The following is a 26,231-nucleotide window of genomic DNA, read 5'->3' as shown; positions in this document are numbered from 1 at the left end:
GAGATCTGCATTGGGCTCCATGATGAGAGTGGAACCGCTTAAGAGTCTCTCTCTCCCTCTGCCCCTCTCTCTGCTCTTGTACTGTCCCTCTCTCTCTCTCTCTCTCTCTCTCTCTCTCTATATATATATATATATATATATAGAATCTCTCTCTCTCTCTCTCTCTATATATATAGAATCTCTCTCTCTATATATATATAGAATCTCTCTCTCTCATATATATGAATGAAGGAATACATATATATATATAGAATCTCTCTCTCTCTCTCTCTCTCTCTATATATATATATATATATGAATGAAGGAATGAAGGAATTGTATTTGAATTTGAATTTGGGCAGGTCCTCTTTGGAAGAATAAATTATCACCGTAAAACATATTTAAATGTTCACAATCCCTAACCTGCACAAGATTCTCAGTACTTTTTGAATTAATTGGGTTAAAAGAGTACTAGGATCTTTTTTTTTTTAACATTTATTTTTTGAGAGAGAAAGAGCATGAACAGGGGAGGGGCAGAGAGAGAGAAGGAGACAGAATCCAAAGCAGGCTCCAGTCTCTGAGCTGTCAGCGCAGAGCCCGACACAGGGCTTGAACTCATCAACGGCAAGATCATGACCTTAGCCGAAGTTGGATGTTTAACTGACTGAGCCACCCAGATTCCCCACCATTATTAGGCTCTTAGTCAAGGTCCCTCTCCACCAGGTTCTTGAACATTCTGTAGCTGGGCAAAGTCTGCTTGGGACAAGGTTTAAAGTAATACATATACATGGAAGAATAGCCCTGAATTGAAAGTAAAAATGAAAAGTAAATCTTTCTGTTCAAACACTTGGTCCCTCTTCCCAGAAGAAACTACTATTAAGGAAACCATTATATCTTTCAAAAAATGATTGAAAGAATCCTGCTATGAAATTCTCTCTTTTTGCTTTTGTAACTTAACAGAATTTGAAGATCTTTTAAGATTATATAAAGATTGCCGCATGTATTTTGACAGTATTGCTTACTGATATCCTTCTGGGGCAGTAGTGGTTGACACCCTGTTTCCCCCTCCATCCCCCCACCCTGTCCTATAAGTATTTCATTGCTTTTCCTTGCTGCTTCATTGAATCTGTTGTGTTCAGTCTATTCCATATTTTTTTCTTTTGCTTCTCTTTTACTTCACCCTACTGGTGGCCTCCATGCCAGGGAAAGATTACCATAACTCTTGGCTGGCTGAAGAAGGATGCCAGAGAGCTGGGCTAGCAAAGTTCAGTGACAAAATTAGAATCCAAGGAGATCTTGACAGGCAGGAATCCAACTAGTTGACATTTAACAGGTATAAATATAGGGTCTTATGCATTGGTTTTAAAATACAGAAAACTTAGATTGGTGTAATTTGAGAGAGGTTCTGTAAAGTACTACACAAATGTAGTTTTTAAACTGTTCTGAACTAATCTAGTCCTAGAATTTTACATTAGTTCTAGAAAAGACCTCAGTGTCCTCATTCTGCATAGGTCCTCATTTATAAGGCTCCCTCTTTAAACTAAGAGAAAGCTTGCTGTTAAGTTTGACATATAAAATATATTTTTAAAAATTAAATTATTTTCTTGACTGCCTAAAACTAGTAACTTCTTTATTGATTAATTATTGAATGTCCACATGCTGGGCACTGTGATAAGGCAGTGAATGAGTCTGAGGAGACATAGACAGAAGGAGAAAGGACTAGCATCTTCAAAGACAAGAGGCATGAAAACCTGGGATGTTCATTGCAGCTGGAACATTCTTGCTCTTTGGTATGGTCAATTGGTGTTTTCACCAACAGCCTTGTGTAAACACAGCTGCAGCCTTCCCAGTCATACTGCTGTCCCTAAGCCCTTTAAATATAGAAACCACAGAGCTGTTGGATGAGTAATTTCTTTTTATGTTTTCCCCAGTGTCAGATTTGAATTTGGATTCATTTAATTGCAGGTCTCAAGAACTGAAAAGGATTATTAGATAATATCTTGTGTACTTTTGTTTAACTTGTATATAGGTTGTTTTATTTTATTTTTTAATTTTTTAATGCTTTACTTATTTCTGAGAGACAGAGACCGTGTTAGCAGGGGAGGGTCAGAGAGAGAGGGAGATACAGAATCTGAAGCAGGCTCCAGGTTCGCGGGGCTCGAACTCAAATCCATGAGCTGTGAGATCATGACCTCAGCTGAAGTTGGATGCCCAACCGACTGAGCCACCCAGGAGCCCCATATATAGGTTGTTTTAAATGTGTAGCTGGGTTACCTTTCAGAATAATTATTATAGGAATCAGGAGTCCTGATTAGTTAATAGGTATAGCTACTAACTAATGAGAAAACATGACTTTGGACACACCTCTTCTTTGGGACTCTATTTCTGCATATAAAGAATGCAGAGTATTTGAAAAGTTCTTTTTGTGGGATTGTCCTGTGTTTGGCATGCCTGGCCCCAGCCCATTAAATACCAGTAGTGTTCTCTAGTCATTGTACAATTCAAATTGCCCCTGTTTGTTTCCAGAGACTGCAGGATACTACCCCTGGTTGAGAACTACTTTCTTCCTTTCTTCTAGTTCTAATAGTCTCTGATTTATTTTTGCATACACTGTTCCCAGCTGTTAAAACAGAGTCTTCCTTTGTGAGGTAGTTTTACCTTTTCCAAATACCATGAATTTGTGTATATGCTTTTGTGTAAGGAACTGGATTTAATCACTAATATTTAAGAACTTACTGTACTCAAGAGATTGGATACAAATTCTTGGTGATATTTGGAGTTAAAATCAGAATATCTCCATATTAACCCAACATCCCCAAACTAAGAATAAAGTGAAAATTTAGAAAAGGTAAAGGTCCGCTTAAGTGTATGGCTCTGAAATGTAAAGATTTAACAGTGTTGGGTGTTGGGTGCTTGAGTGTTAGGGGGTTCTCCAAATGTTATATATGCTTATACAGTATAATGCTTACTTAATTTAAAAAAAAAAAGGGAATACTATGTAGGTCTCCTGAGAACTTTCTTTTACTCTGTTGTTTCTCCCCCTTTCTCTGCCCCCAGAGGAACTTGTTATTGTCTCCCTATCAGCAACTTCATATAGTTCAACCTAGTAATAATTGTTAGTCTCCATGGTCTGTGGGCTCTGGATGGTGTGACTGTATCTTATGCATCTTATTGTTTTCAGAGTTAATGATTAGTAGGTAGTATGTGTTCAGTACTTATTTGTGAAATTAATGTATGAAAACTACTTGCTGTGAGAAAGTCTCAACTTTGCTTCACTCTACTACTACATTTACTACATTAAGCTGCTACTTCAGATGTGTGAAAATAAAATGTGAATTTCAGACAACTCAGTATTGTGGTTCAGAACACAAGCTTTATTCACATCTGTCTCCATCATTAATCAGCATTGTGGCTTTGGGAAGATTTCTTAACCTAAATGCCTCGTGTTGCACTAGTGTAAGTTGTGTGTAGCAAACTTCCCTCCTGGGTTAGCAGAAAGGTCAGATGAGGTAACCTGTTGTCCTGCAGCCTGTTCTGCTCAGCAGCTGGAATATTCAATATGTGCTAGAGTCTGTACCACAAGAGACAAATAAGATATAGTCCCTGCTTTTGAGGAGTTCATTGGGGGGGGGGAATGATAGAATAAAAAATTATACTGGCAGTATGAATAGCCATTTATGCTTCTTCTAAAGACTGATAATTATTTTTAACAAGTGGTCCCCAGTCTTTATTGCTAGCATAAACTTTTATACAAGGTCACACAGAGTAACAGGTACCAAAGAGTCAAGTCAATAGTAATAGGGTTTGGGTTGAGCAGAAAAATGTTTAGAAATGAAGATGCCTTGTAAGGTAAATTGGGGTAGGGGAAGTTTATAGAAATAAGCATGATTCTTCATAGGGTGATAGAGATTTCTTGAGTGTGTGTTTCCCCAGGGTTTTTCATTGAAGTTTATCTCATTAATAGGTTCTTATTTAAACTAGGCACTATGTATAAAGTGGCCTTTGGAGAAAGGTACCTGATTTATGTTTTACACAAGTTCAAGCAATCCATCTACCTCCAAAGATGTACCAGATCTGTTGACTTTTCCTTGGACTTGCCAAGAAATATTTAAACTGACTGAGAAATTAACTCAGACTTTATGATATGTAGGGTTGCTTTAAGGACAAGAAAAACTCTTGGCCAGTTCTTTGTTATTGTTTGCTTTGGGGGAAACTGGTTTTTGTTTTCTTCCTTTACCTCTTTTTCCCCTGCCTTCACTCTCCAAGACCACCTTCGTGCTGAGGATCTCCTCAACTGTGGGGTTATTTGGGAGCTATTCTTTGTGGGCTCCCCCACCCACTCTCAGCTGATGTCTTCCTGTCTGTATATTGCTCAAGACATTCCTTCCCTCTTCCTGGTATTATCCTTATTCTTGTGTGTTTTCATCAGTCTGTATGATTACAAGCGTTGAGATTTGACTCACAGCCTACTGTTGATGCATTGCCTGTACCTATTAAAGGTATAGAAACACAAGTCAATGTTTGCCTCAAATAATTATTTAATATCAAGTTTTTCCTAAACTCCTTTTCCTTAAAAGGTTTATTTATTTTGAGAGAGAGAGAGAGAGAATGAGCACAAGAGAAGGGCAGAGAGAGAGAGGGAGAAAGAAAATCTCAAGCAGGCTCTGTGGTGTCAGCACACAGCCTGACACAGAGCTCGAACTGATGAACCAGGAGCTCATGACCTGAGCTGAAACCAAGAGTCGGACACTCAACTACCTGAGCCATCCAGGTGCCCCAAGTTTTTTCCTCCTCCTGTTAGACTTGCTTAAATAGTGGATTAGATCTGTGTTTCAGAGAGGAAAAACTTACTTTTAATCAAGTGGATTTTTTTTTCCTTTTAGCTCCAAAACCTGGGAATTAATCCAGCCAACATTGGATTCAGCACACTGACCATGGAATCTGATAAGTTTATATGTGTCCGAGAAAAGGTTGGTGAGCAGGCACAAGTAGTGATTGTTGACATGAGTGACCCAATGGCGCCAATCAGACGGCCCATCTCTGCAGAAAGTGCCATCATGAATCCAGCCTCTAAGGTGATAGCTCTGAAAGGTAAGCCTGATGGTATTTTCAGAAAGGAATTTTACCTCATTTTACCTGCTTTGTTACCTTAAATATCAGACAGCTGTCAATAAATTCACAGCATAGTGTCATCAATAATACTAAACTTAATTACAAAAGTTTTAGCCGAAGCTGTGTTTTGCATACCTTATTTAATGAGAGGCCTCTGAGCACCTGAGCTTTTTGTGACATCATGCATACTGCCACATACGTGAGGGAGTGCATCCTCAGTGTGTCATCCTCATGGCTGCTACATCTAGAAAGGCCAACACTACACTGCATATGCTTATCACATAGTTGGGCTATGTGCTGCCCTTGACCTCATGATGGGCTGCTTTACAGTGGTGCTCCAGGGATCCTAGAGTATCAGCCAAATTACTTAAACTACTCTTGTGAAACACATTGAGGACAGTATAGTTGTTGATTAATAGGATACTACTTCCCTGAACTCAGGGGACGTTGGGTGCTTGAAATCTTCTAGTTACTTTGAGAATATAGAATCTATGATTTGGGAAATTGAAAGGATTATGTATATACTGGACTTGTTAATATTTTATGCAGAATGTATTATCACTTACCTTGAAAAGTGAAAACACTTTCTGGATCTAAAATTTGTGAATGCCAAATATTAGCTTTGCCTATGCTTCTGTTATGTTACAAAAATAGGCTCTACTTTGTCCTTTCAGTAGGTAAATGGGCATATGGAAGTTATAACCTTTCTGTTTAAAAAAAAAAAAGCTTTTTTTTAAAATTTCAAATGACCTTTTTTTCTATGAACTCTGTTTCTTGTCAAAGTATTTTTTTGAACATGTAGTGTAAACATTTCAATTGAAAAAATTGCTAACCTTTATGGATTTTTTTTAATATTTATTTATTTACTTATTCATTCTTTAAAGAGGTTTATTTATTTGGAGAGAGAGAGCAAGAGTACAACTAGTGGAGGGACAGAGAGAGATGGAGAGAAAGAATACCAAGCAGAGCTCAGTATGGGGCTTGATCCCATGAACTGTGGCATCATGACCTGAGTTGAAATCAAGAACTGGATGCTTAACAGACTGAGCTACCCAGGCACTCCTATGGATTCTTTATGATTACTTTGGTTCTTCTGCATTTTCTGTTTTGCAGTACTTTGTTTTTTTAGTTAATTAATTAAAAAAATTTGTAACATTTATTCATTTTTTTTTAAATGTTTTATTTATTTCTAGGAGAGAGAGAGAGAGACAGCGTGAGCAGGGGAGGGTCAGAGAGAGAAGGATTCACAGACTGAAACAGGCTCCAGGCTCTGAGCTGGCAGTCAGCACAGAGCCCGACGCGGGGCTCGAACCCACGAACCGCGAGATCATGACCTAAGCGAAAGTCGGACGCTCAACCGACTAAGCCACCCAGGCGCCCCAACATTTATTCATTTTTTGAGAGACACAGTATGAGCAGGGGAGGGTCAGAGAGAGAGGGAGACACAGAATCCAAAGCAGCCTCAAGGCTCTGAGCTAGCTGTCAGCACAGAGCCTGACACAGGGCTTGAACCCACAAACCGTGAGATCGTGACCTAAGCCGAAGTTAGACACTTAACCAACTGAGCCACCCAGGTGCCTCATTAATTAATTTTTAAAAAATGGGCTCCATGCCTAATGTCAGTCTCAAACTCATGACCCTGAGATTGAGAGCCAAATTTCTACTGAGCCAGCCAGGTACCCCTAGTTTGCAATACTTTTGAGAGACCTTATCTGTCATGGTGTTTGCTGTTTGGTATTCTAAGCGAGTCTTAGAGATGACCAGCAATTTAGTCTTCCTGGTCCTCTAATATGATTCTCTTTACCAGTGTGCACTGTGGATCTCCTAGAGGGAGTTGTTGGACTGTGGTAGGAAAGTGGAGAGAACTTGGTATTTACATGCTGTCAATCCCGTCCAGCCAAAGTAGCAACACACCTGAAGTTGAATAAGTTGGGTTTATTACTTGTTTGAGAGAGAAATCACACCATGGGGAGCTGGGAGGTATCACAGTATTACTAGAGAGTGTTAGAAAGAACATTTTGTAGGATTTGGGCTTCGGTTGGGTGATTTGAGGGATGGTCTAATGAAACAGGAGTTTGCTATAGATTGGATATTGTTCAGGGCACCTAGATGGCTCAGTTGGTTAAATGTCTGACTTCAGCTCAGGTCATGATCTCGCTTTTCGTGAGTTCAAGTCTGAATCAGGCTCTGTGCTGACAGCTCAGAGCCTGGAGCCTGCTTCAGATTCTGTGTCTTACTGTCTCTGACTCTTCCCTGCTCATGCTCTGTCTGTCTCTTTCTCTTTCTCAAAAGTAAATAAACATTAAAAAAAAAAAAGATTGGATGCTGTTAGAAACTGGGGGTAATTTTATGATTAGGTATCTCAAAAAATCTTATCTATAAGGAAGGGCAGACTAGAGCAAGGATAAAGCTGGAATTGGTTAAAGAAGTAGCAGTCATTCATTTCGGCCAAGAGAGGGGCTGTTTGGTATTTTGTGGGCTGCCCAGTTACCTTGTTTTTGTCTGTACTTAGAAAAGATTCTGAAGCAGCCTTGCTTTGTCTCACTTTATCATGGTCTCAGGAGGGACTTTTGTGAGGTTGCTGTTCTCTGAGATGGTTTATGTCCAAGAGGAGAGCAACATGGCCTGGCTATAAGGTAAGGCCAGCTTCCTGATGGCAGGCACTGCTCCTTTTTTTTTTTTTTTTTTTTCATTCTCAGTGTTCATATGAATTGCTTCAGCTATGGAAGTTGAGTGCTGTTTTCTTTTGAATGAGGAAGTGTGAGCTGTGGAACCAAAGTTATATAATTTCAAGTATTTATTCTAATTTTACTACAATCTTGTGACCATTAGGATAACCTTGGACCCTTACAGTACAGATTGTTGGCAGGTGTGGTGGTGTGTTTCAAAGACCCTAGACCAAAACAAGCAAAAGTATCTTAAAAAAAAAAAAAGAAAGAAAGATAGTTGTACAGTGGCTGAATTATAGAAATGATTTAATTAGACTTTTATCGTTTCATATGACTTAGCTCCTTAGTGCCAGTGTGAAAGCATGAAAGTGAAGTCAAGGGTCCTGGTCTTAAATCTCACAGACTCACCATTTTGGCTGGTGAAGTCTTGTGATGGGAAAGGGGCTCTTCATGAGATGTACCTCTTTTTAAAAAAGGTCTGCCTTTGTAGTCTGTCCTTTTATCTGGCTGAGAGCTCCTGAGGTGCTCAGCCCATATCATTGCCTGGAGAAGTCTGGAGCAGATTCACTTACCCACACTCTCTTCAACCTATGTCTACTGATGCTGTCTGTTGTAGTGACTATTTTAAAACCAGAGATACATTTTTACCCTTGACAGGAAGTAAGGGCAGAATTCCTCATCATCTTAATGAAACATTAATATACTAAATGAGGGATCAGTAAACTGTTGGGGTTTTTTACAGCCCTAAGCTAAAAATGGTTTTTATTTTTTAAAAAGTTGTAAAAACAGAAACAGATAAATATGTGACAGAGATCTTGTATGCCCCTATATAGAAAAATTTTCCTCACTACTTGCATTACTGGCCCAAGTATATTTTTTACTTTTATTATGAAACATAGCCCTTTTAGTAGTCATGTGTGTTTCTTTTTACAAACTTTACCTTTTCCCGTTAATTTTTAGAGGTGGATTGAGTATAGGCTAATACAGTGCCAGCCTAGCAGTTAGCGCTTGACCCAGGTGGGGAGGGGAGAGGTGGTGGGATGGCTCCCCCATGTGGTAGCACATCCTTCACCCTTACAAGTGGAATCTAACAGAGGGTTGATTCCCAAAGGAAGTTGGTCCCTTTTTATAAAAATTCTTTTTGTGTCACTAAATATTTTGTACCTCATGTAAAAAAAGTTCTTTTTAACCAGTCTAATGATAACAAGTTTTCGAATTAGAAGAAATTTCCTGTAGATCTTAGGCTATTTGAAACTAAAAGGTACCTCCATCCTATAGTTGAACTTCTAATCCAGTTACTTTTTTCTTTCTTAACCACTTTATTCAGGTATAATTTACATGCCATAAAGTTCCTTTATTATAAGTGTACAGTTCAGTGATTTTTAGTAGATTTATTGAGTTGTCAGGCTGCCTGGGTGGCTCCGTTGATTAAGCGCCTGACTTTTGATTTCAACTCAGGATCTTTTATATCCGTCTTCCTTCAATTAGCATAGTATGTTTGAAGTTCATCTACATCATAGCTTGTGTCAGTAGTTAGTTCCTTCTTATGGTTGAGTAAAATTCCAACTTTATTATTCCATGGATATATTCCATTTTGTTTCTCAATTTACCAGTTTATGGACATTTGAATGGGTGCTAATATTTGGCCATTAAGATTATTGCTGTTATTAACACTTTTCTACAAGTCTTTGTAGGGATGTATATTTCCATTTTTCTTGGGCAAATACCTAGGAGTAGAATTGCTGGATCATATGGTAAATTTTTTTAGCTTTTTAAAATACTACCAAACTGTTTTCTCAAGTGGCTGTACCATTTTACATTCCTGCCAACAGTGTATGAAAATTCTAGTTTTTGCAACATGTATGCAACACTTGATATTGTCTTTTTTATTAATGCAATTCCAGAGGCTATCTATGGATACCTCATGGTGGTTTTAATTTGCACTAATGCCTAATGATGTTAAGCATCTTTTCTTTTCATGTTGTTGTTAGCCATTTATATGTCTTTTTTTTTTTTTTTTTGCTATTCATATATCTTGTTAGAGAAGTGTCTTTAAATTTTTTGCCCATTTTTGTAAAGTTTTTTAAAAAGTTTATTTATTTATATATAGAGAGTGTGAGCACAAGCAGGGGAGGGGCAGAAAGAGAGAGAGAGAGAAAGAAAGAAAGAGAGAATTCCAAGAAGGTTCTGCTCTGTCGGCTCAGAGCCCAGCTTGCGGCTCATTCTCATAAACTGTCAGATCATGACTCATTTGATTTGGCTCACCCAAATCAAACTCACCCAAACCAAGAGTCAAATGTTTAAACAGACTGAGCCAGCCAGGTGGCCCTGCCCATTTCTTAATTGGCTTATTTGTCGTATTACTGAATTTTAAGAGTGCTTTGTATATTCTAGATATATATCATTTATCAATTGTGTGATCTACATACATTTTCTCCCAATTTGTAGCTCATCTTTTTATTTTCCTAATATATCTTTTGAAGAAAAAATGTATTAATTTTTATAGAGTCCAGATTACCAGTTTTTTTTCCTTAATGGGTCATGATTTTGTTTTTTTTTAATATTTCTTTTCTTAAATTTTTAAAATGTTTTTAATTTATTTCTGAGAGAGAGAGAGAGAGAGACAGTGTGAGCAGGGGAGGGTCAGAGAGAGAGGGAGACACAGAATCTGAAATAGGCTCCAGGCTCTGAGCTGGCTGTCAGCACAGAGCCCAACACAGGGCTCAAACCCAGAAACCATGAGATCATGACTGGAGCCAAAGTCGGACACTTAACCAACTGAGCCACCCAGGTGTCCCTAATGGATCATGATTTTGCAGACCTGCCTAGGAGTGCTTAGCCTAACCCAAAGTCATGATGATTTTCTATATTTTCTTCTAATGGTTTTATAGTTTTAATGCTTACATGTAGGTCCATAGTCTGATTTAAGTTACTTGTATATGGCATGAGGTAAGATAGGAGGCAAGAATGTTAGGTTTTTCTTCATTATTTCTTCTCCTTTTCCTTCTCCTCCTCTTCCTCCTCCTCCTCCCCCTCCTCCCTCTTCCTCCTTCCCTCCTCCTCCTCCTCCTTCCTCTTCCTTCCTCCTCCTCCCCCTCCTCCTCCTCCTCTTCCTCCTCCTCTTTCTTCTTGTGTTGTTTTGTTTTGTTTTGTTTTGCAGGGATGAGAGCATTCAGTTGTCCCAGCACCATTTGTTGAAAAGACTATTCTAGACTATTCTTCCCCATTGAATTACCTAGGCACCTTTGGTAAAAGTCAGTTAACCATATAAATAGATCTGTTTCTGGACTCAGTTCTATTTCATTGATCCATATGCCCAACCTTGTGCCAATTACTTGATTACTATGGCTTTATAGTAAGCTTTTTAAAATGTTTGTTTTGGTGCACCTCGATGGCTCAGTCAGTTGAGCGTCCGACTTCGGCTCAGGTCGTGATCTCACGGTTCGTGGGTTCGAGCTCCATGTCAGGCTCTGTGCTGACAGCTAGTTCAGAGCCTGGAGCCTGTTTCAGATTCTGTATCTCCCTCTCTCTCTGACCCTCCCCTGCTCACGCTATCTCTCGCTCTCTCTCTCTCTCTCAGAAATAAATAAAACATTTTAAAAAATGGAATGTTTGGGTTTTTTTGAGAGCGCAAGTGGGGAGGGGGCAGAGGGATATAGGGACAGAGGATCTGGAGCTGGGTCTGTGCAGACAGCAGCACGCCTGATGTGGGGCTTGAACTCGAAAACCACGAGATTATGAACTGAGCCACTCAGGTGCCCCTGTGGCTTTCTAGTAAGTTTGAAATGAGATAGTGTTGGTATTCCAACTTCATATTTTTCAAAATAGTTTTTGAAGCTGTATTACCAGGTACTTTCAATTTCCACTTATGTTGTAGGATCAATTTCTACAAATAGCCTGATAGGATTTTGATAGGGATTGCATTGAATGTATTAATCAACTTGGTAAGAATTGCCTTCCGACAATATTGAGTTTTCTAGTCATTCAATATGGAATGTCTCTCTGTTTATTTAGATATTCAATTTTTTGATGATGTTTTATATTTTTTAATATTTTATTTTTTAGAGCGAGAGTGAGAGAGGACACAAAGGAGGGGCAGAGAGAGAGAATCCTAAGCAGGGTTCATGCCACAGGGCTCTATTTCACGACCCTGAGATCATGACTTGAGCTGAAATCAAGAGTTAGACATTTAACTAACTAAGCCACCCAGGTGTTCCTGTTTTACACTTTCAGTGTACAAATTCTGAACAACTTTTGTTAACTTTATTCTTAAGTCTTTAATTACCTTTGACATTATTGTATAAGGAGTTTTATTAATTTTATTTTTGGATTGTTTGTTGCTAATCTATAGAAATATAATTGGCTTTTTAAAATTGAAGTANCTCTCCTAGAAATTAAAAAAAAAAAAAAAAAAAAATTAAAAAAAATTTTTTAAAAAAAAATAAAATTGAAGTATAGTTGATACACAATGTTACATTAGTTTCAAGTGTATAACTTAGTGTGATTCCACAAGTCTCTACATTATGTTGTGCTCACAAGTATAGCTACCACCTGTTACCATACAGTGCTATTATATCATTGACTATATCCCCTATGCTGCAACTTTTATCCCTGTGATTTATATCTTCCATAGAGAGAATCCTGTATCTTCCACTCTCCTTCACCCATTTTTATAATTGATTTTTATATATCCAGCTGTATCCTGTACAGTTGCTAAACTTCTTTATCCTTAGAGTTTTTAGTTGACTTCTTTGAATTTTTGATATACCACATCATGGTTGTCTGCACATAGACAGTTCTACATCTTCCTTTCTAATCTGGATTCTGTTCAGTTTGTTTCAACATTGTATTGGCTGAATAGAAGTGGCAAGAACATGGGTGCCTCTGCGGTTGAGTGTCCGACTCTTGGTTGTGATCTTGTGGTGGTGAGATCAAGCTCTGAGTCGTGCTCTGTGCTGACAATGAGGAGCCTGCTTGGGATTTTCACTCTCCCTCTCTCTTTGCCCCTACCCTGCTTGTGTGCTCTCTCTCGCTCACTCTCAAAATAAAAATGAAAAAAGAAGTGGCAAGAATAGACATCCTTGACTTATTTCTGAACCTGGGGAAATAATTTAGTCTTTGATCATTGAATATGATGTTAGTGGTAGGTTTTGGGTAGATGAACCCTTTATTAAGTTGAAGAAGTTCCCTTATATTTTTATTTTGTTTAGAGTTTTTATCATTAGAAGGGGTTGGCTTTTGCAGATGCTTTTTCTGCATCTGTTGAGATGATCATATGGCTTTTGGCCCTTATTAGTGTAGTATATTGTGTGAACTGACTTGTGAATGTTAAACCAACCTTGCATTCCTGGAATGAGCCCCTCTTGGTCATGGGATATAATTGTTTTTATGTGTTGCTAGATTTGGTTCACTCAGATTTTAAGGACTTTTCTATTTTTGTGATAAGTGGTCTGTGGTTTCTTTTCTTGTGATGCCTTTGTCTTTGGTTAGTATTCCCTTACAGGATGATGTGGGAAGTGGACCCTCTTCTGCTTTCTGAGCTTGTGAGAGACTTCTTATTTCTGTTATCTTTGAGTATTTGATAAACTTCAACAGTGAAAGCCTTCTGAGCTTGGGTTTTTCTTTGTGAGATGATTTTAAATTAAGAACTCAACTTCTTTACTTGCTGTAAATCTGTTCAGATTTTCTTCCTTGTCTCAGTTTTGGTAATTTATCTTACTAGGAACTTATATACAAGTTATCTAAGTCTTCTTCTAATGTGTTGGCATAAAATTGTTCATACTCTTCACTGGTAATCTTTTTAATTTCTTCAAGATCACCAATGGTGTCCTCTCTTTTATTCATGATTTTGGTAATTTGGGTTTATCTTTTTTTCTTGACCAGTCTAAGGTTTGTCAGCTTTCTTGATTGTTGTGAAAACCCAACTTTTTGTTTTATTGATTTTTATTATTATTTTTCTGTTATCTTCCTTGATTTTTGCTTTACTCTTAATCTCTAAAAAAAGTCTATTTTTTGTTGCTTTGGGTTTAGTTGGCTCTTTCTGTAGTTTATTAAGGTGGAAACTTTTTTGATTTGAGATCTTCTTTTGAAAGGAAAATTTTTAAAGATATTTATTTAGTTAAGTAGCCTGTACAGCCAACATGAGGCTCAAACTCACAACCCTGAGATTAAGAGTTGCATGCTGAGCCAGCTGGGAGCCACAGAGATCATTTTTTATGATCTTGACATTTAAAACAGTATATTTGCTCCATGGGTTATTTACATGTATGTTGTTGAATTTCCAAACTTTGGGACTATCCCACACTTTTTTCTATTGTTGATTTCTAATAATTCTCTTATAATCAGATAACTTATTTTATGTGACTTCAAATTTTAAAATCTCCTAAGACTTTTTTATGGTGCAGCACATGATCTGTTCTCGAATATGTTCCAGGTATACTTGGAAAGAATGTATTTTCTTGTTGGGTGATATGTTCTAAAGATGTCAGGTTGAATTTGTCAGTAGTATTCAAATATATTTTTTTGTCTGGCTAATTATTGAGAGTGGGATATTGAAATCTCTAACTTTTTTTTTCAATTTTTAAAAATTGATACCATATGTTTGCATGTATAGGTTGATTAGGAGGAACTTAAGGTAGGACCATGGGGGAGAAGAAGGGGATAAATAGTTGGGGAGAGGGAGGCAGGCAAACCATGAGAGACTCTTGAATGCTGAGAACAAACTGAGGGCTGATGGGAGTTGGGGAGAGGGGAGGGGGGGTAAAGGGCACTTGTGATGAACACTAGGTGTTATATGGAAACCAACTTGACAATAAACTAAGAAAGAAAACTTAAAAAGAGAAGAAAACATTGTGGCTTAATACATATAATGAAATTTATTATAGTAACCATTTTTTAGTGTAAGCACATTCATATTGTTGTACACCCATCAGTACCATCCACCTTCAGAACTATTCTTTTCCTTTTGAAAAACTGAAACTCTGTATGCATTAAACAATAACTGAGAGAGGAGGGAATGAGGGACTTCCTCTCTCTCTCCCTGGCATCTACCATTATACTTTCTGTCTCTATGATTTTGACTACTCTAGATACCTAATATATGTAGAATCATGCAATATATGTCTTTTTATGAGTGGGTTATTTCACTTAACAGGATGTTTCTTCGCAGTTTTTTAAATTTAAAGTTTATTTTGTCTGAAATTAACCACCCTGCTTTCTTTCAGTTTTCATGGAATATCTTTTTTCATCCTTTCACTTTTGACATCTTTGTGTCTTTGGTTCTAAAGTGAATCTTGCAAGATATCCTGTAGTTGGATCATGTTTTTCTCTCTATTTTGCCAGTCGATGTCTTTTGATTGGAGAGTTTAATCCATTTATACTTAATGTGTACTGATGAGGAAGGATTTTTCTGTCATTTTACTATTTGTTTTCTATATACTTTCTGGCTTTTTTGTCCTTCATTTCTTGCATTACTATCTTTCCTTATGTTTAGTTGGTTTTGTTTTTGTTTTAGTGAAAACATTTAAACTCCTTTCTTGTTTCTTTTCTGTATATTCTATAGCTATTGTATTTATGTTTGCTGTGGAAACTATATTTAACATTCTGAAGTTATAACAGTCGAATTTGAAATTATACTGGCTTAACATTTTTTATACAAAGTTTTTATTTATTATTTACTTATTTATTTGATATAATTTATTGTCAAATTGGCTAACATGCAGTGTGTAAAGTGTGCTCTTGGTTTTGGGGTAGATTCCCGTGGTTCATCACTTACATACAACACCCAGTGCTCATCCCAACAAGAACCCTCCTCAATGCCCATCACCCATTTTCCCCTCTCCCCCATTGCCCCACCCACCCCAGTTTATTCTCTGTATTTAAGAGTCTCTTTTGGTTTGCCTCCCTCTCTTTTTGTTTTAACTGTTGATAACATACAAAAACTCTGTTCCTTTACATCTCCATTCCCACTTCTTTAGTTATTATCACAGAATTATGTCTTTATACATTGTGTATCCAGAAACATAAACTAATAATTCTTTCTCATACATTCATCTCTTGAGTTATGTAGAAAACAAAAAGTATAGTTACAGGGTGATTATAATACTAGTTTCTAGACTATTCATTGATTTTTTTAATGTTTTAGTCTATTAAATCATGTTGAAAACAAAAGATGGAGTTACAAACCAAAGTTACAATAGTATTAGCTTTTACAATTGCCTGTGTATTTACTTTTATTAAGACCTTTCTTCAGATGGCTTTGAGTTACTATCTAATGTCCTTTCATTTCAACCTGCAGGAATCCCTTTAGCAGCACTTACTACTGGCACCAAACTCCTTTAGCTTTTGTTTATCTTGGAACGTTTTAATTTCTTTTTCCTATTTGAAGGACAGTTTTGCTGGATATAGGATTCTTGATTGGCAGGGATTTTTTTTCCTTTTAGTGATACTACAGTTCTGTTTAAAATTTTATTTCCAAATTGTTTGCTGCTGGCATCTAGAAATTCAATTGATATTTTTGTGTATTGACCTCATATCCTGCAGTATTGTTATATTCACTTATTAGTGCTGATAATGCTTTGTAGATTGATAGAGTCCTCAGGATTTTCTTTGTAAACAGTTATGTTGTGTGTGAATGAAGGCAGCTTTACTTCTTTTTTTGTCTTTATGCCTTTTACTTTTCTTGCATTATTGCATTAGCTAGGATATCCAGTACAGTACCAAAAAAAAGTGGTTAAAAAATCCTTGCAATGGTCCTGATTTGGGGGGAAGCAGTATTTCATGTTAGTTCTAAGTTTTGCATAGGTACAAAGATCAAAACTCAACTTTTTATCAGAGGTGAAAACAATATGAGTCTCTTACCAGAGGATGGATACTAAAGCCTTTTGTCTAGAACCTAGCTGTCCTATTGGATGCTAGCCACATGAAGTTGTTTAAATTTAAATTAATTAAAGTTAAATGAAAATAAAAATTCAGTTTCCTTAAATGTGTGTTACCAGACACATTTTAAAGCCTAATAGCCACATGTAGCTGGTGTCTTCTCTACTGGATAGGGCTAGTACAGAACATTTCCAACATGGTAGAAAATTGTATTTAACAGCACTGGTCTAGAATTTAAGACAAAATGACGCTGTTATGTGGAGAAGTTGTTTAATTTGAAAGGATGATAGTATTCTTTCCTGAAAGTTGGAGATGCCAAAGAAAGATTGTCTTTTTTTTTTTTGCTGACTTATCCAGAAATATTTTAAAACTAGAAGAAATCAACTTAAAACTGATTCTCTTGATAGTTGCTTCAAAAGAACTAATTTCTGGGGAGCCTTGGGTGTCTCAGTCAGTTAAGTGTCCAACTTCGACCCAGGTCATGATCTCATGGCTTGTGAGTTCCAGCCCTGCATTGGGCTGTGTGCTGACAGCTTGGAGCCTGGAGCCTGCTTTAGATTCTGTCTCCCTCTCTCTGTGCCCCTCCCCCATTTGCACTCTGTTTCTGTCTCTCAAATATAAAGAAACATTTAAAATGTTTTTTAAAAAAAGAACTAATTTCTGATTGTTACTCATATATTCTACATTTACACACTTTTACATTCTTCTGAAGAAGGAGGCTCATCAATATTGAGACCTCAGGGTATGGTTAATTACTATGTATGCAGCTTTCTTTCCCCTCTATCAGATTGGCTATAAGTTTTACAACTTAAAGTAATATTAACAGGAGTCAGAATTAATAGTGTAAGAATATGGGGGCTCCTGGGTGGCTCAATTGGTTTATCATCCAACTCTTGGTTTCAGCTCAGGTCATGATCTCACAGGTTTGTGGTTTGAGCTTGGGATTCGCTTTCCCTCCTCTTTCTGCCCTTCCTGTGCTCACGCTCTCTCTCAAAATAAGTAAAATAAACTTTAAATAAATAAAAATAAATGAATAAATAAGAGTGTAAGAATTTATCTTTCAGATTTTTAATTTATCTTTCTCTAATCTCCATTACATCAAATACTAGCTGGGAAGACACTTCAAATCTTTAATATTGAAATGAAGAGTAAAATGAAGTCTCATACCATGGCAGAAGAGGTGATTTTCTGGAAATGGGTTTCTGTGAATACTGTTGCCCTTGTGACTGAGACCACTGTCTACCACTGGAGCATGGAAGGTGACTCTCAGCCTGTGAAGATGTTTGATAGACATGCCAGTCTGGCAGGGTGCCAGATGATCCACTACCGGACTGATGAGTATCAGAAGTGGCTGCTCCTCGTTGGCATCTCAGCTCAGGTAAGCTTTTGGCTACCTTCAGGGACTGGTCTGATGGAATGTAAAGGTGTAATTCAGGGACTGGTCTGATGCAATGTAAAGGTGTAATATTAAAGTTGGTATAGGTGTGAGGCAGAAGAAATAGGCCCAGGCCTAAAAGAAATAGAGGTTAACAAGAAATCCAAACTTTGGATCATAAAGAATTTTAATTTAACTTTCACCCATTAACTCTACTGTATTCCAATGGATTACTGATAGTCATTCCATAAACTATTTCCGGCACAGTTTTGAGAAGTGAATTGTTGAGGAATTTTGTAGAGGCACATGGAATCTATAGGTTTATGGGAAGTAGTTTTGGGGCTCTATTTTAAGGGCTTTGATGGAATGTTACTAATTCATATACTTTTATGATAACAGCAGTAACTTTCTGCTGTGCTTCCTTTCTTCATTCCTGGTGGCTAATTCAGTTACCAGATACTTGGTACTACAGGATGTTTGGCCTTAGATCTTTATTAGCTAATTCTAGCCATTGAATGGTCTTCCATAGCCTAGTGGGAAAGTATGAAAGTGTGGGATTCTAGTACTCAGAGAATTGTCAAACATATGAAGAGAGTGCTGTAGGAGCTGTAAGAGAATACCTTAAGTCAGAAAGAGTCCATAACAGAGGGAGCCTCTAGGCTGCATTTTGCCAGCTATAAAAGTGCACTTGGGAAATAAACTGTGTGTGAAGGCATGGAAGTGGAAGAGAATGGCTCTTTCTGGGAGGCTGGGGTCATCCACCTTGGCTGACACCTATAGGATGCATAAGAGGCAGGTGGAGGGGCAAGGCTGAGAGCTGGGTGGGGGCAAGACTCAGGTACATGCTGCTGGCAGTGGCACTTGTGCAACAGGTTTTAAAGTGAGAGTGATATGATTTATTTTCCTTCTCTGCAGCATGTTGGGGTAGAAATAATGCTGTCAGTGATGTTGAGGAGGGACCACCATGAAAACTGGTGGCTGAGAAGCTAGTTGACAGGCAGATACAAGAATAAAGCCATATACTATGTTCTGGAGTAAAGACAAGTATGACAAAGTAAAGAGTGAGCAAAGCTGGAAGAAGTACTTCTCTCTACTTTGGAAGTCTCTTCTACTTTGCAACTCCCAGAAGTGAGCCTCGAGTTGAACTGGAGATGCAAGGGTTGAGATTTTATTTTTGTTTATTAGTTTATTATTTTGTTAAGTAATCTCTATGTCCAACGTGGGGCTTGAACTCACAATCCTGCATGAGTTGCATTCTCTAATGACTGAGCCACCAGGTGCCTTGAGGCAAGACTTGAGATTTTAGAGGTAAATGCCTAGAACTTGGAGGTGTATGAGATGCTTCTCAGGGAAAGGAGAGTTGGATGATGGACTAGCATTTGTCTCAGAATGAGGCATAGATGAGGGAGAGTTGACATATTTGTATTACACTGACAGGGTCTCAGATTACCTGGGGGTTCTTTGCTATAATTTAAGGAACTTGCTTAGCCACAGAGCCTTTCAGTGATAGGCCCATAGCTTCCGTTCAGCCCCAGTTACTTCTTGTTGTCAGGGCTGAGAGTTAAGCTGGACTGACAACAAACATATTGATAGGAAACCTCACATCACATCTGGAATAATAGACATTCCCATTGCCTCTACACATGATATAACATTATAATAGTTCACCCAGAATAGCTTGTTTGGGTCTAATTGCCCAGGCTTCCATAAAGAAGTAATTTTACACCTAGGTCATTTTCTGTGATATATCATCTATTAGTTGGAATGATTGCCTCTGGGGAGTTACTAATCATAGATTAGATGCTGTTTATGGAGTTTTTCTCATGTGGAAACTGCCTTTGGCTTTCCGCTGAAAGGATTTGGATGTTGCTGGCCCTTATGATGGGCAGAGATTGCAGACAGTTCAGGTGTTGCTAATGGAAGTGAAGACAGAGGAGTGTTTGTGACGTGAAGGGTGAGGAGTGTACCTTACACAGAGCCTGCATATGCCAAGGTGAATTGTGAGAGAGTCACAAACAGGTAAAACCTATATGACACATGCTGTCATGGTAAATTTTCAAGATTGTATTGGCATGAGCATCACTTTGATTCCCAAGCCAGACAGAGACCCAGCTAAAAAGGANGACAATAAACTATTATTAATAAATTTTTTTAATTATAAGGGGCGCCCGGGTGGCTTATTCGGTTAAGCGTCCAACTTTCGCTTAGGTCATGGTCTCGCGGTTCGTGGGTTCAAGCCCCGCATCGGGCTTTGTGCTGGCTGCTGGCTCATAGCCTGGAGCCTGTTTCAGTCTGTGACTCTCTCTCTGACCCTCCCCTGCTCACGCTGTCTCTCTCTCTCTCCTAGAAATAAATAAAACATTAAAAAAAATTAAAAACATTTTTTTTAATTATAAAAAAGATGGTATTGGCATGAAAAGAAAGAATTGGGGCTCAGTCAGTTAAGCATCTGACTCTTGATTTCGACTCAGATAATGATTTTTTGGTCATGGGATCAAGCCCCGCTTTGGGTTCCATGCTGAGTGTGGAGCCTGGTTGAGATTCTCTCTCTTCCTCTCCTTCTGCCCCTCCTCACCCTCAAAAAAAAAAAGAAGAAAGAATGGATTCACTCTCCCTTTGTGAAGACAGGAGGGGAGCTGGAAGATCCCTCTTCAGTAGCCTTTCATGCTATTCAAGACTTATTGGGAAAGTTGTGCTTTCTGAGCCTTTATGTTGCTTTCTGAAAGTGTACCCTAGAGTAATAGGACCCTCAACCAAGGAATGAAGTTACTCACAGTATTAGCCTTTGTTAATCTATCCCTAGTTGCCCAAAATACTTTTTGTTTTTTAATTTCCTCTTTATTCCATGAAGCTCAGTCTTTGTACTGAATCTGGTCTGGGAATGTGTTTGTTCCCTCAGAAATGATGATGTCTGAGGGGTAGGAATGAAGCTTTGAGCTAAGACTTAAAAACTAGATCACAGTTCATTCACTCCACACTTTATTCTGCCTCTAATACTTTCTCAAAAGCCCTTTGCTCCATTTTGACCTGAGTACTTCAACTGTTATTTTATTCTTCGTAGCCAGAGGTCAGCATATTTTTTTCTATAAAGGCCCAGATAGTAAATGTTTTTTGCTTTTTGGGCCAAAAAAATATCATGTTTGTCACAACTGTTCAGCTGTGAAATTTTAGTATAGGCAGCCATAGATAATATGCAAATGAATGAGCATGACTTCAGCTAATACAATTTTATTTACAAAAACAAGTGGAACAAATCATATAGAAATAAAAAGAATTAATAGGGGATACTAAGAATATTGTATACCAATAAATTAGATAATTTAGATGAAAGGACTAATTCCAGGAAGACATAGACTACTGAAGTTGATTCAAGAAGAAGCAGAAAATCCGAATAAGCCTATAAAACAAATTAAGACATTCAATCAGTAACGAAAAAACTACCCACAAAGAAAAACTCTGACCCAGATGGTTTCACTGGTTATTCCTAAGTATTCAAAGAAAAATTAGTACTAATCCTTCACAAACTTCTCCAAAACATAGAAGAGGAGGAAACACCTCTATCATTCATCCTGTGAGGCCAGTAGTACCCAGATACCAAAAACAGACAAAGACATCATAAGGAAAGAAAACTACAGACTATTATCTCCTCTGAATATAGATGTAAAAATCTTCTAGTAAACTGAATCCAGCAACATATAAAAAGAATTGTATGCCATGACCGAGTGGGATTTATCCAGGAATACAAGGTAGGTTTAATATCCAAAAATCAATTAAAATGATGCATAATATTAATAGAATAAAAGACAAAAACCATATGGTCATCTCAGCAGACACAGAAAAAGCACATGATAAAATCTAACACTTTTTTTGATAAAAATGATCAACAAAGCAGGAATAAAAAGGAACTTCCTCAACCTGATAAAGGTAATCTGAGAAAAGCACACAACTAACCTATTACTTAATAGTGAAAGACTGAAAGTTTTCCCCCTAAGATCAGAATAAGACAGAGATGTCCACTTTTACCACTTCTGTTCAACATTGGACTAGAATGTAGCTAGAGCAATTAGAAAAAGAAATAAAAGGCATTCTGATTTGAAAGGAAGAATTAAAACTATCTGTTTGCAGATGACATGATTTTGTATATTGAAAAACCTAAGGTATCCAATAAAAAAATTCTAGAAGTAACAAGTACAACAAGGTTACAGAAAGTAAGATCAATATATAGAAGTCAATTGTGTTCTTACACACTTGCAATGAACAATTGAAAAATGAAATTCCATTCACAATAGCGTCAAAAATAATAAAATACTTAGGAATATGTTTAACAAAAGATATGTATAATTTATATTCTTAAAATTATAAAACACTGTTGAAAGTAATTAAAGAAGATCTAAAATGGGAAAACATCTTAATATTTTTAAGATGTTAATACTCCCCAAGTTGATCCAAATTGATCTGAAGATCCAGTGTCATCCCATTCAGAATACCAGCTAAATTTTATGCAGAAATTGATAAGCTGACCCCAAATTCATATGGAATTGCAAGGAACTTAGAACAGCCAAAACAGTCTTGATGAAAACAAAACAAAGTAAGAGGAGGCACACTTCCCAATTTCAAGGCTTGCTACAAACTTAGAGTAATCAAGACAATACAGTACCAAGATAAGATTAGACATATAGATAATAAAATAGAATTGAGAGTCCAGAAATATACCTTTACATTTATGGTCAGTTTATTGTTTTGATAAGGATGCCAAGACAATTCAGTGGAGGAAAGAGTAGTCTGTTCAGCAAATGGTTTGGAGACACTGGATATCTGTATATACAAAAGCATGAAATTGAACCCATACCTCTAACTGAAAGTGGATCAGACCCAAATGTAAGAGCTGAAGCTATAAAACTCTTAGGAGAAAACGTAGGAGCCAATCTTAGTGACCTTGAGTTAAGCAGAACCTTTGTAGATACATCAAAAGCATAAGCATCAAAGAAAAACCAATAAAGCAAAATTAAAATCTTTTGTGCTACAAATGATACCATCAGTAAAGTGAAAAAATAACCACCATTTGGAGAAAATATTTCAAGATCAGATATCTGACAAGAGACTTGTATCCAGAATATATAAAGAACTCTTAGAACTCAATGATAAAAAGGCAAATAGTTCGGTTTACAAATGGATAAATGATTTGAACAGATATTTCTCCAAAATGCTATTTATATGGCCAGCAACACATGAAGAGATGTTCAGCATAATTAGTCATTGTGGAAATACAAATCAAAAACACAATGTGAGGGGCACCTGGCTGGGTCAGTCATTAGAGCATGCAACTCTTGATCTCAAGGTCATGAGTTCGAGACCCACATTGGGCATAGAGCTCACTTAAAAAAAAAACAAACATAAAATATGGGTATCACTTCACACCTACTAGGATGGCTCTTATAAAAAAGATTGACAATAACAAATGTTGCCAAGGATGTAGAGAAATCGGAACCCTCATACATTACTAGTGGGAATGTAAAGTGCACAGCATAGTTGTGTTAAAGAGTTTGTTAAATGTAGAGTTAACATGTGACCTAGGAATTTCAGTCCTAGTTACATACCCAAGAGAAATGAAAATATACATCCACACAAAATATTATACACAGAACATCAGCAGGATTGGTGGAGAAAGGACCTTTGAAAATCTACTCCATTTTCTTNTTATGTGGAAACTAATTTAACAATAAACTATTTGTAAAAAAAAAAAAACAAAAATAAATAAATGTAAAAATTATAAAAAAAAAAAAAAAAAAAAAAATCTACTCCATAAAAGCAGTGAGAACATTGGCAGAAATTCTCAAATTAGCTTTTTCAGATTTCTGGAAATTAACTGCAAGCTTAAAAAAATCCAGAGAACTTTTATTTGAGAATATTTGCTATATCTTGGAACAGCAAGCTTGGTGACATTTTATCTTGTGCTATTCCCATTCCCTTTTATACAGCTTTCTGATGATAGCCTTGAGAACCAGTACCTCCACAAATTGGTGAAATACAGCAATAGCCTCTAAAGGAGGCAAGAATGGTTTAGAGTTCCCCCAAAAGCACCTTTCCCAGATAAATGTCATTATTTGACATGTCTAGCAGTTTCTTGGAAATCTCCATTCAAGGACCTTGTCTTTTATTTCTTGCTCAGTGTAAACAGCCTTATCTCCTGGGATACTTATGATACACCATTAGTAGCAATTGTTTAACATCACAGCTGCTTGTGGGAATGATAATAGTTGAGGCAAATAAGAAGCTGACTAAAAATTAAAAAGAAAGTAGGCTATGGAATGAGATGTTCATAGGGGGCTTTCAAAAACTGCAGCAAATATCCTTGGGAATCTGGAAGACCATGTACATGCAAAAGGCTGTGCACCTTCCCAGGAAGAATTGACAAGGCCCTAAGTTCTCACCTCTGGCTGATCTCAAGGCTCTGTACAAGCAGTATGTGAAGGCTAAAGGCCAAGGCAATATTGGAAGCTGCCTGTCAGAGTATTGAAGAACTGTCTCAGCACACACACAGAATCTTAGCAACGGCTGACACTCAAGGCATTTATTTAAGGAATCTCTTGCAAATTATTAACTGACCACTAAGCTGAATAGAGACCACAGTGACCACATATGACAAAGAATACAGACTTTACAGAATCAGTTCAGGAAATTTGCTAAACAAACAAATACAGTACACCCAGGAAGGGGAGAATATCTGTTTCTAGAATTATTACGTTATGTTATTTAAAATATCCATCTTTTAACAACAACAGCAAAAATGAAATGTGCAAAGAAACAAAGTATAGCCCCTACTCAAAGTAGTCAGTAGAAACCGTTTTGAGGAAGCTCAGGCTTGGAGTTACTTTCTTTTTTGAGAGATTTTTTTTTTAATGTTTTTTATTTATTTCTAGGAGAGAGAGACAGCATGAGCAGGGGAGGGTCAGAGAGAGAGGGAGTCACAGACTGAAACAGGTTCCAGGCTCTGAGCTGGCAGGCAGCACAGAGCCCGACGCGGGGCTCGAACCCACAAACCGCGAGATCATGACCTAAGCGAAAGTCGGACGCCTAACCGACTAAGCCACCCAGGCGCCCCTGGAGTTACTTTCAATAAGACTTTAAGTCAGCTATTTTAAATATTCCCAGAGAACTAATGGAAAGCATACCCAAAGAACTAAAGGGGAAGTATGAGAACAGTGTCTCTCCACATAAATCAAAACAATAAACAACTGGGAAAAACACATAACATATAAACTTGTTCAGTCACTATGTTGTACACCTGAAAGAAATGTAACATTGTGTATCAACATTGTATATTCATTATTGTGTATTCATCAATAACACTGTATTCAAAAAAAGTGAACGTTTTACAGTTACATCAAAAACATTAAGTGGCTAGGAATGAATCTAAAATGAATATGTGAACGTGTGCATGCTCTCTCTCTAAAATAAAATTATAAAATATATCATAAAATGAAAAAAAAAGCCCAACCTATAAGGTTGCTTGGCTGGCTCAGTCAGTAGAGCATACAACTCTTGATCTCAGGCTTGTGAGTTCAGACTCCACGTTGGACATAAAGCCTGCTTTANGGGCCACCACTGAGTAGGCCAACATACATACTGGGAGTCCCACAAGGAGAGAAAGAAAGGGGAAGAAAGAATATTTGAAGAAATAATGGTCCCAAACCTAGCAAATTTTATAAAAACCATTAATCTATACAATGAGGAAGCTCAAAAGAGATCCACACCCAGATATATCACAACTAAACTATCAAAAGACAAAGAATCCTGACAGCAATAATAAAGAAGCACACTAATCTTGTACAGTGGACTCTCAATCAGATTAACAACTGATTTCTCATCAGAAACCATCCAGGCCAGAAGGCCTGGATGATACAATCAAAGCACTTAAACAAAAACAATAAAAGATTGTCAACCAAGAATTCTATATCTAGCAAAATTATTCTTCGAGTAATGGAGGGGAAATTAAGGCATTTCCAGATAAACAAAAACTGAGAGAATTTGTCTGTAACAGATCTGCCCTACAAAAATACTAAAGAGAATCTTTCAAGTGGAAGTGAAAAGATCCAAGTCAGTAATGCAAACCCACATGAATAAAGAGCACTAATATAAATAACTATATAGGAAAATATAAAAGACTCTATAAATATAGTTTTTTGTTTTGACTCTTTTTTTTCTTATGAGTTAAAACT

At 37.2% G+C, this 26,231-nt stretch overlaps 1 protein-coding gene across 1 annotated transcript in view; it reads left to right on the top strand.

Annotated features, from left to right (window-relative positions):
• CLTCL1 (clathrin heavy chain like 1) overlaps nucleotides 1-26,231 on the top strand; it is a 102,430-nt gene that overhangs the window by 7,951 nt on the left and 68,248 nt on the right. The window contains exons 2-3 of the mRNA XM_077745871.1: nucleotides 4,863-5,070; nucleotides 17,747-18,015. Of these exons, the coding sequence (XP_077601997.1) occupies nucleotides 4,863-5,070; nucleotides 17,747-18,015 (477 nt within the window). The remainder of the gene's footprint in view (nucleotides 1-4,862; nucleotides 5,071-17,746; nucleotides 18,016-26,231) is intronic.

The sequence above is a fragment of the Crocuta crocuta genome, unplaced genomic scaffold (assembly GCF_008692635.1).
Source record: "Crocuta crocuta isolate KB4526 unplaced genomic scaffold, BGI_CrCroc_1.0 scaffold344, whole genome shotgun sequence".
NCBI classification, from domain to species: Eukaryota; Metazoa; Chordata; class Mammalia; order Carnivora; family Hyaenidae; genus Crocuta; species Crocuta crocuta.
This window is presented reverse-complemented; position numbering and strand designations above follow the sequence as displayed.